The sequence below is a fragment of the Ochotona curzoniae genome, unplaced genomic scaffold (assembly GCF_017591425.1).
Source record: "Ochotona curzoniae isolate NIBS_2020 unplaced genomic scaffold, NIBS_Ocur_1.0 contig_523, whole genome shotgun sequence".
NCBI lineage: Eukaryota > Metazoa > Chordata > Mammalia > Lagomorpha > Ochotonidae > Ochotona > Ochotona curzoniae.
Window position 1 is genome coordinate 3,437,621 of NW_024466459.1, and position 13,917 is coordinate 3,451,537.

Here is a 13,917-nt window from a genome sequence, read left to right on the forward strand (position 1 = left end):
AGTCCTTGATCTAAAGATGATCCTGGCATTCAAAATGATTCATTCCAACCACCACTACTTTTAGGGAATGCAGCTGCATTACCAATCATAAATTGGTCCAAATAGGCAACAAGAAAAAGTGCCAGACTTCAGCATCCTGGTGGTTAGACTACCCAAATCAGAGACCTTGGCAACCCAGCTACAGAATTCACATCCTAGGGCCAGGCCTGTAGTTTGGAATGCAAACTTCAAAAAGAGTATTGATGCTTAGTGAAAGGCATCTAGGGCAGGGCCGCTTCTCCCTGTTCTTTTATTGGCCTAAAATTTTTCTCATTGGCCCAGCTTGATGGCTCAGTGGCTAAATCCTCACCTTACGTGTGCCTGATTCCCATATGGGCAGCAGTTCATGTCCCAGCTGCTCAGCTTCCCATCCCGTTCCTTGCTTGTGGCCTGAGAAAGCAGTAGAGGATGTCTCAAAGCCTTGTGATCCTGCACAGAAGAAGCTCTTGGCTCCTGATTTTGGGTCGGCTTAGCTCCAGCCATTGTAGCTACTTGGGGAATGAACCAGCAGATAGAAGATCTTTCTCTTTGTCTCTCTTTCCCGCTGTAAATCTGCCTTTCAAATAAAAATAAAGAAATCTTAGAACCATTTTTCTCATATATGTTAGAGCAAGCAGGGGCTTCATGTAGATTGGAGGTTAAGAGGGCAATGGTGCAGGTAGTTCTTTCAGGAATTGTAGTATGAAGCACAGCACATGCATTCAGTTTTAGAAAAATATCATTAAAAATGTCCTGGAAAGTGAAAGTATCCCCTTGTCCATATATGTTGAAATATAAAATGGCAAGCATGCCTTCACCTGCTGACATATTTATTGAGCAACTATTCTACGCTAGACATTGTTACAAGTATTTCAGATAAACTAGGGAATAAAACAGCCTTTTCTTAGGCAGGACAGCAACACCACCAAACTACACACAGGTTAGGTGGTGATAGTGGCTACAAAGAACAATGAAGCATGGAGAGTGTTTGTAAGTGAAGGGGATGGTTCTTGTTACATTGTTGTTTTACTTTTAGAAGAAAAGTTGCCCATTGAAGGGCTGCACTGAAGTCATATTTGCTCTAGCACCCTAGTGAAGTGAACAAGGAAACCACACAACAGCATTCCAAACACGAAGAGGAGCAGGTGCAACCTGTGTGAGATAGGAGTGGGTTGGATGTAGCTGGAATGGAGCAGTGAGGGGAGAGAGTGAATTGTATCATGTCTTGTGGAATGTGGAGAGGTTAAATTTTATTTTGAATGTTATGGGAGGCCATAGGAGCATTTGTGTTTCTGTGTTAAAAAGACCTCTTTTGTTGCTGTAAATACCATTTATTATAGAGGAGGAGTGGAAGTGGGAGCAGGAGAGCTTGTGAGCAGGATTACAATGGTATGGCAAGAGGTTACCATGGCTGGCTCAAGGTGGGTCTGGTAGGGGTGAGGGCAGCTTGGCCGTTTTGGAATGAATTTGCAAACAATGGAGTGTGAAGGCATTTTCCAGCTTGACCAGCAGGTGAATGATGGTGACAGATCCTGTGATACCAGTAGAGAGAAAGGAATCCCAGCATCTCAAGTGGCGACCTAACCCGCTCTGTCATAACCCTTGTCCTTAGGGAAGCTTTTCTGATATTTTATCTGAATATAGATGGCTTAGCTCCACTGCCCCAATTTTATCTCTCTAATTGATTTTTTCAAGCTTTCTGTATGTTGGTGATTTGATTTTCAGCCAGATTTTAGGGTTCCTTGGTGTGTCTAATTTAGAATTCATGTTGAGATAGAGTGCTTTTGGTAAATGCTGTGGTTTTTCCTTCTTGTCTTGTGAGTTCTTTCAGTACACTGGTGTGCTAAGTTCTCCCATAACTCTGTTTCTGGATTTTAATGGAATGAGGAAGTCTTTCCTCTTTTCTTTTCCTCATTTATTTTATCAAGTTTATTTTAAAATTTTTTATTTGAAATATAGACTTGGAGAGAGAGGAAGAGAGCAAGAGAGATCTTCCATCCCCTGGTTTACTTCCCAAATGTCCACAATGTGCAGGGCTGGGTCAGGCTGAAGTCAGGATTCTGGAGCTCCACCCAGGTCTCCCATGTGAGTGCCAGAAACTCTAAGACCATCTTCCATGGCTTGCCCAAGAGCCTTAGCACATTGCATCTGCTTGTTCGGTCCCCAGATGGCTATAACAGCCAGAGCTGGGCTAGGCTGAAGCCAGGGGCGTCATCCAAGTCTCCCATGTGGGTGGCAAGGAACCAAACACTAGGACCCTCTTGTGCTACTTTCCCCAGACTGTTAATTAGCAAGAGAGCTGGATGGGAAGTGGATCAGCTCACATGGAATGTGATTTTTTATAATTGTTCAGACACATTTTTCCCTCATCTTGCATGGATTTAAATGGGCATTTGTGAATAGGTCTGTTTATACTGGTGTTATAAACATCAATTCCCTTTGAATACTTTTTTGCAATTATTTTCCATGTTTTTCTCTCTAAGTTGCAGTTTGGGACATAGTTTTTTTGGTTATCTTTCTTTCCTATAGCTTGAGATTATTATAGGATTGGAGTAGGAGTGCTTAACCAGAAGCTGAGCGCTGAGCAATGGTTTTTTTTTTTTTTTGTAAGAATTGATATCTGCTGTGTCTCTTCACATTGTTACAAGGTTCTATACCTAGATTTCCTGTATGTATCAGAGGATATTTGATTTATGTGACTTTGTGGGAGCTCTAAATATTATAATCTATCAGAGGGAATAAGCCTTACCTTCCCACTTTTCAAGTTTTATTCTCCACTTCCCTGAAGCCATTTTTCTTCATACCTTGAACCTCTTTATGCCCATTCTAGGCAGAAGAGGGAAATATGAAATATACATCTGTCATCTCTTTCTTAAATTGGGTATAGAAAATATGTCCTCCCATCATACTCACTACCTGTGCTTCTGCAGTATGTGGACACAGCAAACAAGGTCAGAATCTTTTTTCTTTCATTTACTATCAACTTTTGAAACTTATGGACAAGGTCCCATTCCTTATTCTCTCTCTGTTTGCTGCCCGGAAGTGTTCTTTAGTGTTGTTTTTAATGTTTTGTTTTTATTGTTTTCAGAATTTTCAGTTTCCCATATGATTCTTTACCAAGAAGTTCCAGTGCTAAGTGTGTTCAGTATGAGACATTGCTTGCCTGGGAATGTGGATTTGCTCCCATAGCTAAAATCACTACTGTGGCAGCTGAGCAACCACAATCAGTGTATTCAAGGGAGAATTTCTAGATTAACTTTGTGCTATGTCTCTACAATCCTTCAAGCTTTCCTGTTCCTAGTTGCTTATATTCACAGCAGTTGTCATTGAGTTGTAGGACAGACTTACCCCTGGGGCTGCTAATGATAGGCTTCTGCTCTGTCCTCCTTCCTAGCAAGCGAACATGAAGCTTACCACTTTTTTAATCTTTAACTTGTTCCACACTCACGCTTGTAGAACATAGATTTTGTAATTTGGTTACCATTGGGGTTGTTTTAGTTAGAATTTTGTGCCCTGATTCCTGCTTTTCAATTAGTTTCAGTAGTTCTGCCACTTCTGTCATTTGGGTTACTGGTGTTGGAGTTTCTGGTACTGATGTGTCTTAATGGGAATTATTCACCTTCCATATTACAGGTTGGCAGGTAGTGACTGTATCCATCCCCTTTGACTCTTTATATAGTCACTAGAAGGTATCAAGGTCATAGGTAACACTTTTTCATTGTGAAACAGTTGCCAGGACTTCAAATATGTGTTCCCAGGCCCACAGACATTCAGATGTTGGATACTTCTTTCTTTGTCTTTCTCCTGCCCCTTGGCTACTTATGTGAAATTTAAGTTGAAATGAAGATATCATAATACAGTGTACAGTGTTTGGGCCTGTGATAGAGGGCCATGATTTTCAGAACATCAAAACTTTACTCTTGAGCTTCAGATTCAGAATTTGTTAGGGTTTATCTGTGAGTAAAACAGGACAATTATTTATTTCATTTTGACCTGTAAAAATGGTAACTTCATACAGGTCAACATAGCAGTTCCTAGGAACTGCTCCATGGTATCAGATGCTTACACGTTAGGGCTGATGGCCTCTATTGCCATTGGCAGACGTGGTTTGTATATCCAGTATGGTCAACTAGTCCACAGCTCAGTGCTTTTGTAATAGTAAACACAAAGTCTTCTGCCTGTACCAAATGGGTCCTCAAAAGGTTTTTGAAAATATTGTGATAAAATTCTGCAGGATTTCAAAAGTGTTTTTGTGCCAAAATAAGCCTATTTTGAAATTGTATTTTCTGTGTACTTTTTGAAGTGTCCTTGTATTTCTATGGGTATTGCTGAGCCAGTCTTGTTTAAGTAGGATCCTTCATGATGTTGCATGCTGTTCTCTCTGTAATATACGTTTTAGGTCTAAACTCCAGTGAACTTTCAGAGGTTCAATCATCACAGAGTATTCATCCTTGAAGATTCTTATTGATTTTCCACCCTCGTTATGTTCCATAATTCACCACCTCAGTCGCCATTAACTCTAGTTAACACTAATATTGTCCAACCATGACCATCTAGTAATTGAAGACATGGGAGATATGCTACTTCATTTTGTCAGAGGATCAACTCAGAAGACCCAAAGGAATTATTTTAACATTTGTATGTGTACAAGAGTTAGAACCCAATGAAGTACAGATCTGCCTTTATGGTGAGTTGGGCAGCTCTGAGTACCATCTCCAAGGTGCCCCCTGAACTTCAGGCTTTTTCTTCTGGACTCTGCCATTATCTTGGAGAAGAGGACCCTGACTAGAGGGTGCTTATAGTGAGCAAATCTAGGTAAGACCCAAAAGGGCTGATAACATTGAGAAGTTAGCTCTGTGGTGAGCTGCTCCACTCTAAATGGCCTCCGCACCCTTGAGATCAGTCTCTTAGCAAAAAGCTCTGAAAAAATAACAAATGTATGAGTCTCTACCTTCAAGCTTGAAATTCCATGGTCACGATTTTGCTTTTTCTAGATTTTACAAAATGATTAAGCTGAAATTTGAACATGGGAAGGAAGCATCACCAATCAGTCTATAAGAACATTTCAGATGTGTCAGTTTAGAAAGATCCTGGAGCCTCCCAAGAGGCAGTGTTAGCTTACTTCACCTCCAGCAAGGTCCAATCAGCTGCTTGTGTCTTCTTGGAGGGAAGATCTATAATCACAGAGTAATCAAGGCACTTTCCCATGGAATATTATAAAATATTTCTATCAATTTTAAGTCCCATTCCTTCTTCCAATTTTTCTGAGACTTTTAATGAACTTCCTACTTCCTCTACTTTCCCTCATAATATTGCATACTTAACTGATTTTGACCAAATATTATAATTTTATTATAATAATGCTTGATAACAAAATATAAAATGGAAATAGTAACAAGTACAAGAACTAAAAATATTCAGACTTAAGAATTTGTATACCTAGCTGCCTGGAAAAAATGTTACAGTGTCAGTAACATTTTAAATTTTCTCTTCTATTGGAATTAACATTGAAGTTGTGTGAATCACTGAATAAAATATAGCATCTATTTTAAATTATCAAAGAAAGATACTTTTTGAAAGTTATTGATATTCTATATTCCTTAAAAAGGTTTATACTGTTTTTTCTGCACATTGCCAACAGAGGTGTAATACAGGGAGGGAAATCCTAAATGCTAAATAAATAAAAATTCGTTATTATACATTTTTATTCTCAGATGCAAAATCCATTTTCCATACTATTTTTGCACTGTTTTATTCTAATAAGTGTGTATGTTTGAGTTGGCACATTCTTCTTTCATCTAACTAGCATGCTACATTTGTTAATTGTTAGAAATTTGCAGTTGATTTTTCATATCTAAGAAAAATCATAGGAAGAAAGTTTGTTAAAACTTATGTTTTACAGCAAATTCAAAATGTGACTTGATTCTTGATTTGCAGTTAAGAGGTGGTACTTCCAAATTTAATATGAAAATAACTTGTGAAGTTTAGTGCAGCACGCATGCCTGCAGAAATGAATGCTGTAGCTTTAAGATAAGGTCGTCTGGTGATTCATTGCGTGAAGCAAGATCGATTTGGAACAGGCTCCTACTGTTAGCTTTTTTTTGAAGATGGATTCTCACGCCAAAAATAACACAACATATTCTAGATAACAGCAGTTTTTCCCCCTGAAATCCACCAAAACTGAAGAAAAATCCAAGTGACTGTTCTTAGCAGCTGTGTGGCCTGGAGTTCACTGGGGAAGCTGGCTTCCTGCAGTCCCCTATTCATCACCTGCTTCAAAGACAGCCTGGCTGGCTATAGTTTGCAGGCCAGGTAGGGTGCCATTGTGCACAGTCTGGGAGGATTAGTATCAAAGCTGCGGCAACCAGGCCCTTGGTCTCCGGCTGCCATTCAGTCTAGCAGGGAGAGGCTAAGACTGGCCAAGGTCACAGTCTCCAGTGTGGAGTGGACTGGGAAAGGATCCTGAGAATAGAATGCTTTTTATGAAATCATGGCGCAAGCTTGCAGCACAGCAGGTGGCCTTCTGGAAGACATAACATCTGTTTATGTTGGTATACCGTAGCTGACAACGCGATAATAGAGCTTTGAAATGTATCATTTTATTTTTTAAAAGACAACTGTATATACAATAATCCAGATGCGCATTAAGCTCAAATCTTTTCTTTGAAACTTAAAATGAAAACTGACCGATTTAATTACTGCTTTTACATGTATATATTTAAGCAGAAAGCAAAGCGTACTGACTATTAACCATTTACAACCATCGCTAATCAGTAATGTTTGAATTCTAAGGGAGGAAATACCTAGCCTCCCACGTATATATTTTTTTCAAGTTCAGACATTTGTGTCAACAGATTGCACAAGGATTTATTGAATATGCCCAACTGTCTTGAATATTAGGAGGACTGGGCAAAATCCTCCCCCACCAAATGAGAATATTTCAAGGGTGAGGCAACAATGACGCAAAAATAAAATTTTCGACTTGTACAAATTAGAGAAAAATTAAGCTGTACATGAGTTGTCATGACGACAAGGATGCTCTGTTGATGAACTGTCCTCCTCATTGTCCAATCAGATAGTAGAGCTGAAGCTGGGGCATGAACAGGAGAAGACGCACCTATTACAGCAGCATAACGCAGAGAGGGATAGCCTAGTCCGAGACCATGAACGGGAAATTGAAAACCTGGAAAAACAGCTTCGCGCTGCCAATATGGAGCATGAAAATCAAATTCAAGAGTTCAAGAAACGAGATGCACAGGTAATTATCAATAATATTTGATAAAACGGCTATCTGTCTTTAAAAAGTCATCAGCATTTAATGTCTTCTTATTCTTGTCGATGCACACTGTTTGATCATTTGCAAAACTGACATAAAAATGTGATTTTTTTGTTTGTTTGTTTTCTTCCCCCCAGCCCTCCCCCGTTTGGGGCATGAATGAGGCTTTAACTACAGAAACCACAGGTAGCCAGATTAAAAATCCCATGGCGCGCTATAACTTGGCCCCTTTTTTATAATCTTGTCTCAGTTCCTTTCATGATGGATTTTTTTAAGGTATCTACCCCTTACCCCTCCCCTCAGCCTTCAAAAATCCCTATGAAATATATCAGCTTCTCTGCTTTCTTTTTGTTTTCATCTCTGTAGGTAATCAGGCAGCCGTTTTAACATTTGCTTTCCTTTCCTTGTGTTGCTTTTGTCATTAGACCATATATTTGATTAGATGACTCAGATGATAATTGATAAAAATGACCCCAGAGAAGGACTATTTCCCATCAGGTCTGTTGCTTTTCCCTGCATGCACACGCACATGTCCCCATCTCTGCGGTCCCTGTTGGAAGCCATTTGGCAGAATAACCCCCAGCTGTGGTAGCATTTGACTCTTCAAACTTATGGATGAAATGTGCACTGTCAGCATGGAAAATTATCTTTATAAATTTCAGATGAAAAAAAAATCTTATTGGGTATGTATCTTTGTAGTACAATGCATTCTTTAGGGTATATATAATCAAGGGCCTTTAATGTATCCTCTTTAGATTGCTGTGAAATTTTATTAAAGAAAAATTTAAGAGTAATTGATAACAATAACAAGATAATTTTCTTTTCTAATAAAACCATATCATAGAGTAGGTCTAAATACCTCTTTTCCCATTGAAATCCAGCCATATTAACCACACCACATAAGCTTCTTTTCCTGATTATCTTTCCTCCAAATATAATATTTTCTAGAGCAGAATAAATCTTCCATATTGCTATGTATTTAAACAATTTTATAATTATCTAAACATAAAAATGCTACTAATTAAATAAGATTGCATTTTTGAGAGGAGAGCGGGAGGCGGTTAGGCAAAGAAGAGGAATTGGTTATTTTTAATTTGACCTTGAGTTGTCTTTTATTTTCAAAGAATTACTAGCACTGTTGGATATACCCAACACAAGTGGTTTTTGGTCAGTAATTCATACAAAAAATATTTTCAGTTTCTTTTATGGTGATTTGCTAACTAAAAAGGGTAGGCATTGTAGTAACCATGGTACCAGAATAGTCAGGTGGTTCCAGTTAAATCAATATGTATTGCAATTTGACCATAGACCTCATTAGAGCCTTTTAAAAATACATACGCTTGTTTTTATTGACTCTGCCATACAATTGGTTAGGAACATCCACAAACTTATATTCTGCTTCAGGTATGATGTGAAGCTCTACCATTGTCTGCCTATGGTAAGAAATATGGGGTCTGAGTCAGGGTAGAATCTGCCTGCATAGTGGTTGAATAATGGAGACAATAAAATACATTAATTTACATAACTTCCTACTATTTGGGGGATATTGTGGATAGCTGACGCTAGTAGAGGCCAAATTTAGAGATCTTTGTGATTTTGCATGTGTCGAATCTGCCATCTAGGGTGCGGTTGATCCAGTCATAACAAAAGGAAAATTTTGTAACTATTACATTTAATTAAACCATAGATAGTATAATAAGAATATTCATTGATTTTTTTTTGTACTGAAATGTTTAGTATGAGGACTATATGACTCGCTCAAATGCTGTAATTTCGGATTGTGTTAGTCGTATTTTGTCTTTCTTTGAACGTTTTACTCATTGGAATTGCTATTGTGGGCATGCCAGTAAGCAATGGAAACAGGCTAAATGCATTCTTGGTCAAAAGAAATTTTGCATGTGTTCTCCTTTGTTGTTTTTAGAGAATGCAGGGTTTTATTATTAATTTATATTTTAAAAATCTTAGGTGTGTTAAATGCTAATAATTAGTATTTAAGTATAATCACTCATTGAGGATATTAGTTGCCAAATTCTTTCATGTAAGTCTTAATTTTTAAAAATTATATAAATGCATGTATGTACATATACATACATACATATAATGCCGATATATATGTTTATGATTATATTCTAAACAATCAAGCATATTGTAGCTTTCAGGCTCTCAGTTGTATTGATGAATTTTAAAACAATAAAGTGAGCATGTTTTTTCAAAATAGATCTTATTATCAAATCTGTGTTATAGATTTGTGCAGAAAACACATGTATGTTATGTGTTAGATGGCATAAATTTTTATTTTAGTTTCAGAGAGATTGGACCTTTAGTTACTGTTTGGCTGCCCCAGTTAGCAACGGAAGCCATTTTGTGAAAAGCACTATTTGAAATACTAACCAAGAGGGAACCAGTGAAAGATCAATGTTGGATAGCGTGTCTTTGTTTGCTGCTTCTCTTCCATAAGATGTTTTAATAAGGATAGTATTCTAAAAATCCGTTTATGGCTTCTAAATGTGTAGTACAGTATATGTTAATGAGAATCTCATCATTATAAAGTATGGTTACCTGCATTAAGGTGAATCATACCAAATAGGAATTCTGTTTGGTCAAAATGCTTTCTAATTATTACAGGTGTTATTCTATTGATTTCTATTTGTAGAATGATGATAAGATATGGTGATGCAGCTAAAGAAAATTAGTCATTTTTCTCATTATCATTTTATGTCTATATTCCTAATACTTTGATTTTGATGGAAGAATATATTGTGTTGTGATACTTAAGATGCATAGTTGCATTTTACCAACATCTTGAAAATTTTTCAGTCTGGCATCTATGGAAAGTCACAATGTTTGAGAAAGGTATCCAGTTCAATGAAAATCAAGGCATCTAGAAATTTATAACCTTATACTCCATATTAATCATACCAATCCCTATTAATTGAAATTATTTTGAAAAATAATCTGATGGTTCAATCGAATTTTCATGGTGAACAAATTTTATAATTACCATCTTAGAAAGCTTCTAACATGACAACTATATACATAATTCTTACTTGCGATTGAATAACATATTGAATGAATCTGCAGTTTGTCTTGTTGAATAAGAAGAACAGAACAGTAGTTACCTTTGTCACTTAGTTGTCCTTTTAGGACCCAGAACCAGTTAGGGATTGCTTGATCTTTTATGTTTGTTGCCTGAGTGGTGTGTAATGAATCCCGTGGAGACTGTTACAGAGCACCTTTATGCTCCACCCCAGAGGTGGTGCCCTGATCTTAGGAGAGCTATGTGATCTGTTGCTGCAACAGACAGGCACAGGAGTCAGAGTAATCGTCAGTCACCATGACCTGCCATCAGCATCATACAAATGAAATATGGTCTCCTAGAAGGCTATCAGCAACATTTGAAAACATTAAACCTAGCATTTGTGTATCTTACACTGGATCCTGCACAACGTTGGCGTGTAAATGCCTTCAGTTACCTAAGTGAGAATCGTGATTCTGATACAGAATAATTAATTGTAAAATAAGTGGACACATCATCTCCATTTGACCATATTCATTCACATAAGACCCTGAAGTTCTCAGTGACTATGAAATGAGGATTTGTCTTTTTTTTCTACTGAAAGTTTTCCTGTTCATAAAGACAATTTTAGTTTTAAGAAGTGTATCTTAATAACATTACTTTACCTTCCACAGTTTTGCACATGAACAAAAGATTATCAGCCTTTATAAACTGGATGTGGATGGTAGTTACTAGATGAGCCATTGTTTATCATTCTTCAGAGATTACCAAAAAGGTGAATTTAGCAATATATATAGTCTTAACTCTGTGGTCCTACCTTTGTACAAGGTCTTTGCGTTTTCTGTTAAAATCATTTTTTTTCTTTGTAAGGCAACTGTACTGACAAAGAGTATAAGGAATTATCTTATAGTAAATATGCAACAAAATAATTAAACAATAAATACTAACCAACTACAAAATCTATACTTAAAAGAGTGCTATAGTTCAAGATTAGCTTCAAGCTTGCCTAGAAGCCACAGCAAAGAGGGCAGCGCGATGAGTTGATTGTAGGTCATGAAAGAATTCATAACATTTGCTAGGTTTCAGTTCTTGGGGAAATTTATGATGTGGAACCTCATATGAAGGACATTGTCAAGTATAATTGATAATTTTCTCTGTGAAAACATTTGGATATAAACTGTGATGGTGAACCTTAGACTGCTTAAGTGCTTTTATATGCTGCAATGAGCAGATTTCAGTTGAGTGGCCAAAATTTCATTTTAATTTATTAAAAATACCACTGTTCTCAAATAAAAAGAGTAAAACTGCCTTGAGATTCTATTTTGCAGATTATGAGTCAAAAGAATAAATATGTTAAGTGACAAGTCTACCAAGTTCAGTAATGTCACTTTATCACTATGCCAGAAATTCATACAAAATTTCTATGAGAAGTAAAAATTTAAAAAAATATGGCTAAGATTAGAAATGGTTCAGAAATTAATACCCTAATTTTGACTTCTAAGTGCGTTACTCTCCTACTATGATAAACTCTAACTAAAAAAATCAAGTTTAGAAGCAAAAGATGTCTTGTCCCTGGGCTAAGGATCCACGTTCTACCTCTTAACCACAGTAGCATTTCGTCATCATTCATTTATCCATAGCCTGTATGAGATTGTAAAGTGGTAAACAGCTTTATTTATAAGGATCATACGGGACTTACTACTTGGAAAACCCCAACTCGATGGTTAGTATTTCCCCTGGGCCCAGTGAGCCATAGCTGTTTATACTTCTCTGGTTTGTCCCCAACTCCTCCCTGGGAACAGCCACAGTCACAGCCCAGTGGCTGCCCCAGCCACAGTCACAGCCCAGTGGCTGCCCACTCTCCAGCCGTGTGTACCACACCTTGATACTTAGCGTAATCTGAGAGACTGAGTGCGCTGCCGCAGCTGGACTGCAGAATGTAAATCGTGTTCTAAATTTTAAATGGGTTTTGCTGCAATGTACAAAATTAAATGTCAGGAGTTAGAAGGTTGTTGGAAAATAAAAATACTTTTTAATTGAATTCCTGATAACAGGAAGTATTGTAATTTTTAATTTATATTCCTGAGTTGAGCTTTTATAGGATGATATAAGAGCTGTATTCAAGGTAACCCAAGAACTTCCTGTATATATTAAAATATAAGCAGAAATTTCCTAAATAGGCCATTGAGAAAAGGCTAGAGAAAATGCTGTTTTTCTGATAAAAATGTATAGATAATATGATATGCCACATAAAAAGGGCAACATTTCTCCCCATATTTTGACATCAACACCTTGATTCAAAGATCTTGTTATATTACTATCCAATTGTTAGTATTAATCAGTATTTATTAGTGAGGTGTCTGATACTACATATACCACATATAGTTTAATAATAATACTTTTATTACTTATATATCATGAAAATTAACATTTTTGAGAATCCTCTTGTGAATTTAATTAGGATAAAATGTAGGAGAATTTTGGAGATTAGAAGCTTTATCTGTTATAATTTTAGGGTTTTGTGATTATTTTCACAAAATTTGTTAAAAAGTGGCATATCCACCTGTAATTAAACTACTATGAATAATTCTACAGGGTCCTTATGGAGAAAATAAAATTGTTTGAAAGATATAAGTATAGGCTGAGAAAAGGGGATTGATTTCTCTGAGAACAATCCATTTGCAGAAGTGTTATACAGTGTATCTTTAGTCCTTTGCATAGTTTTAAAATGTGGCAGTTACCATGGAAACCACATTCTATGGTATGTGGTCCACTTGAGATAGAGTATTCCTTTTAAAGACAACCTTTGCAAATAATAACATATCAAGCATCCTGTTTGGATTATTAACTTCATATCAACTAACAACGATTGCATTAAAATCTGTCTTGTTGTACTATATAGATTTTTTTAAAAATATTAAAATGTTTCTTGGAGACGAGCTCATTACATAGAAGAGCTCCTATTTAAGGAAATACCTTAAATAGGATTTATAATGTGATCACTCTGCAGCATGAACACTGAGTGGACTGCAAAGAACCGCAAGTCACTGTATGCAGAATTTCCTGCCAGACATGCAGCAGTTAATCATGTTATGTTTCAAGAATCTAGTAATAAAATATAATAACTGATGTAAATGGATGAACACAACAAGATAAGAAGCCTGTGATTCAAGAGGGTTATCTTGCCCACGGTTACAGAACTGACAAAGAAAGTCTTCTTAATCTGAATCAATTTTCTTTCCTTGTATCATGGCCCCTTCCAATAAAGATTTCACAGTTTTTGAGAGGTTGGATGTGACCAAAAAGGAACAGGGTCACATGAGGGAAGATCCACAAAACATGAATCAGCTGTCCAAGTTTATTTAATTAGTAGGATGAACAGAACTCATAGGAAACTATTCTCTCATCTGCTTGCTTACTTATGAGCACATTATCTCTGAATTTTATTTATTTGCATACATCTGTCATATATTTTCAATTTTGGATTATCAGTCCATTACTAAATTTAAAATGCATTGGTCTTCATTACGTGGACGATGTAAATCCAAATCAAGTTAACCTGTCTTTTCATCTTTCTGGACAGCCACAAGCCAACTGGGTTTTTTGT

At 36.7% G+C, this 13,917-nt stretch overlaps 1 protein-coding gene across 1 annotated transcript in view; it reads left to right on the forward strand.

Annotated features, from left to right (window-relative positions):
* The window catches only part of CEP112 (centrosomal protein 112), a 362,513-nt gene that overhangs the window by 155,737 nt on the left and 192,859 nt on the right, over positions 1-13,917 (forward strand). Inside the window, exon 19 of the mRNA XM_040989545.1 lies at positions 7,094-7,276. Within this exon, the coding sequence (XP_040845479.1) occupies positions 7,094-7,276 (183 nt within the window). The remainder of the gene's footprint in view (positions 1-7,093; positions 7,277-13,917) is intronic.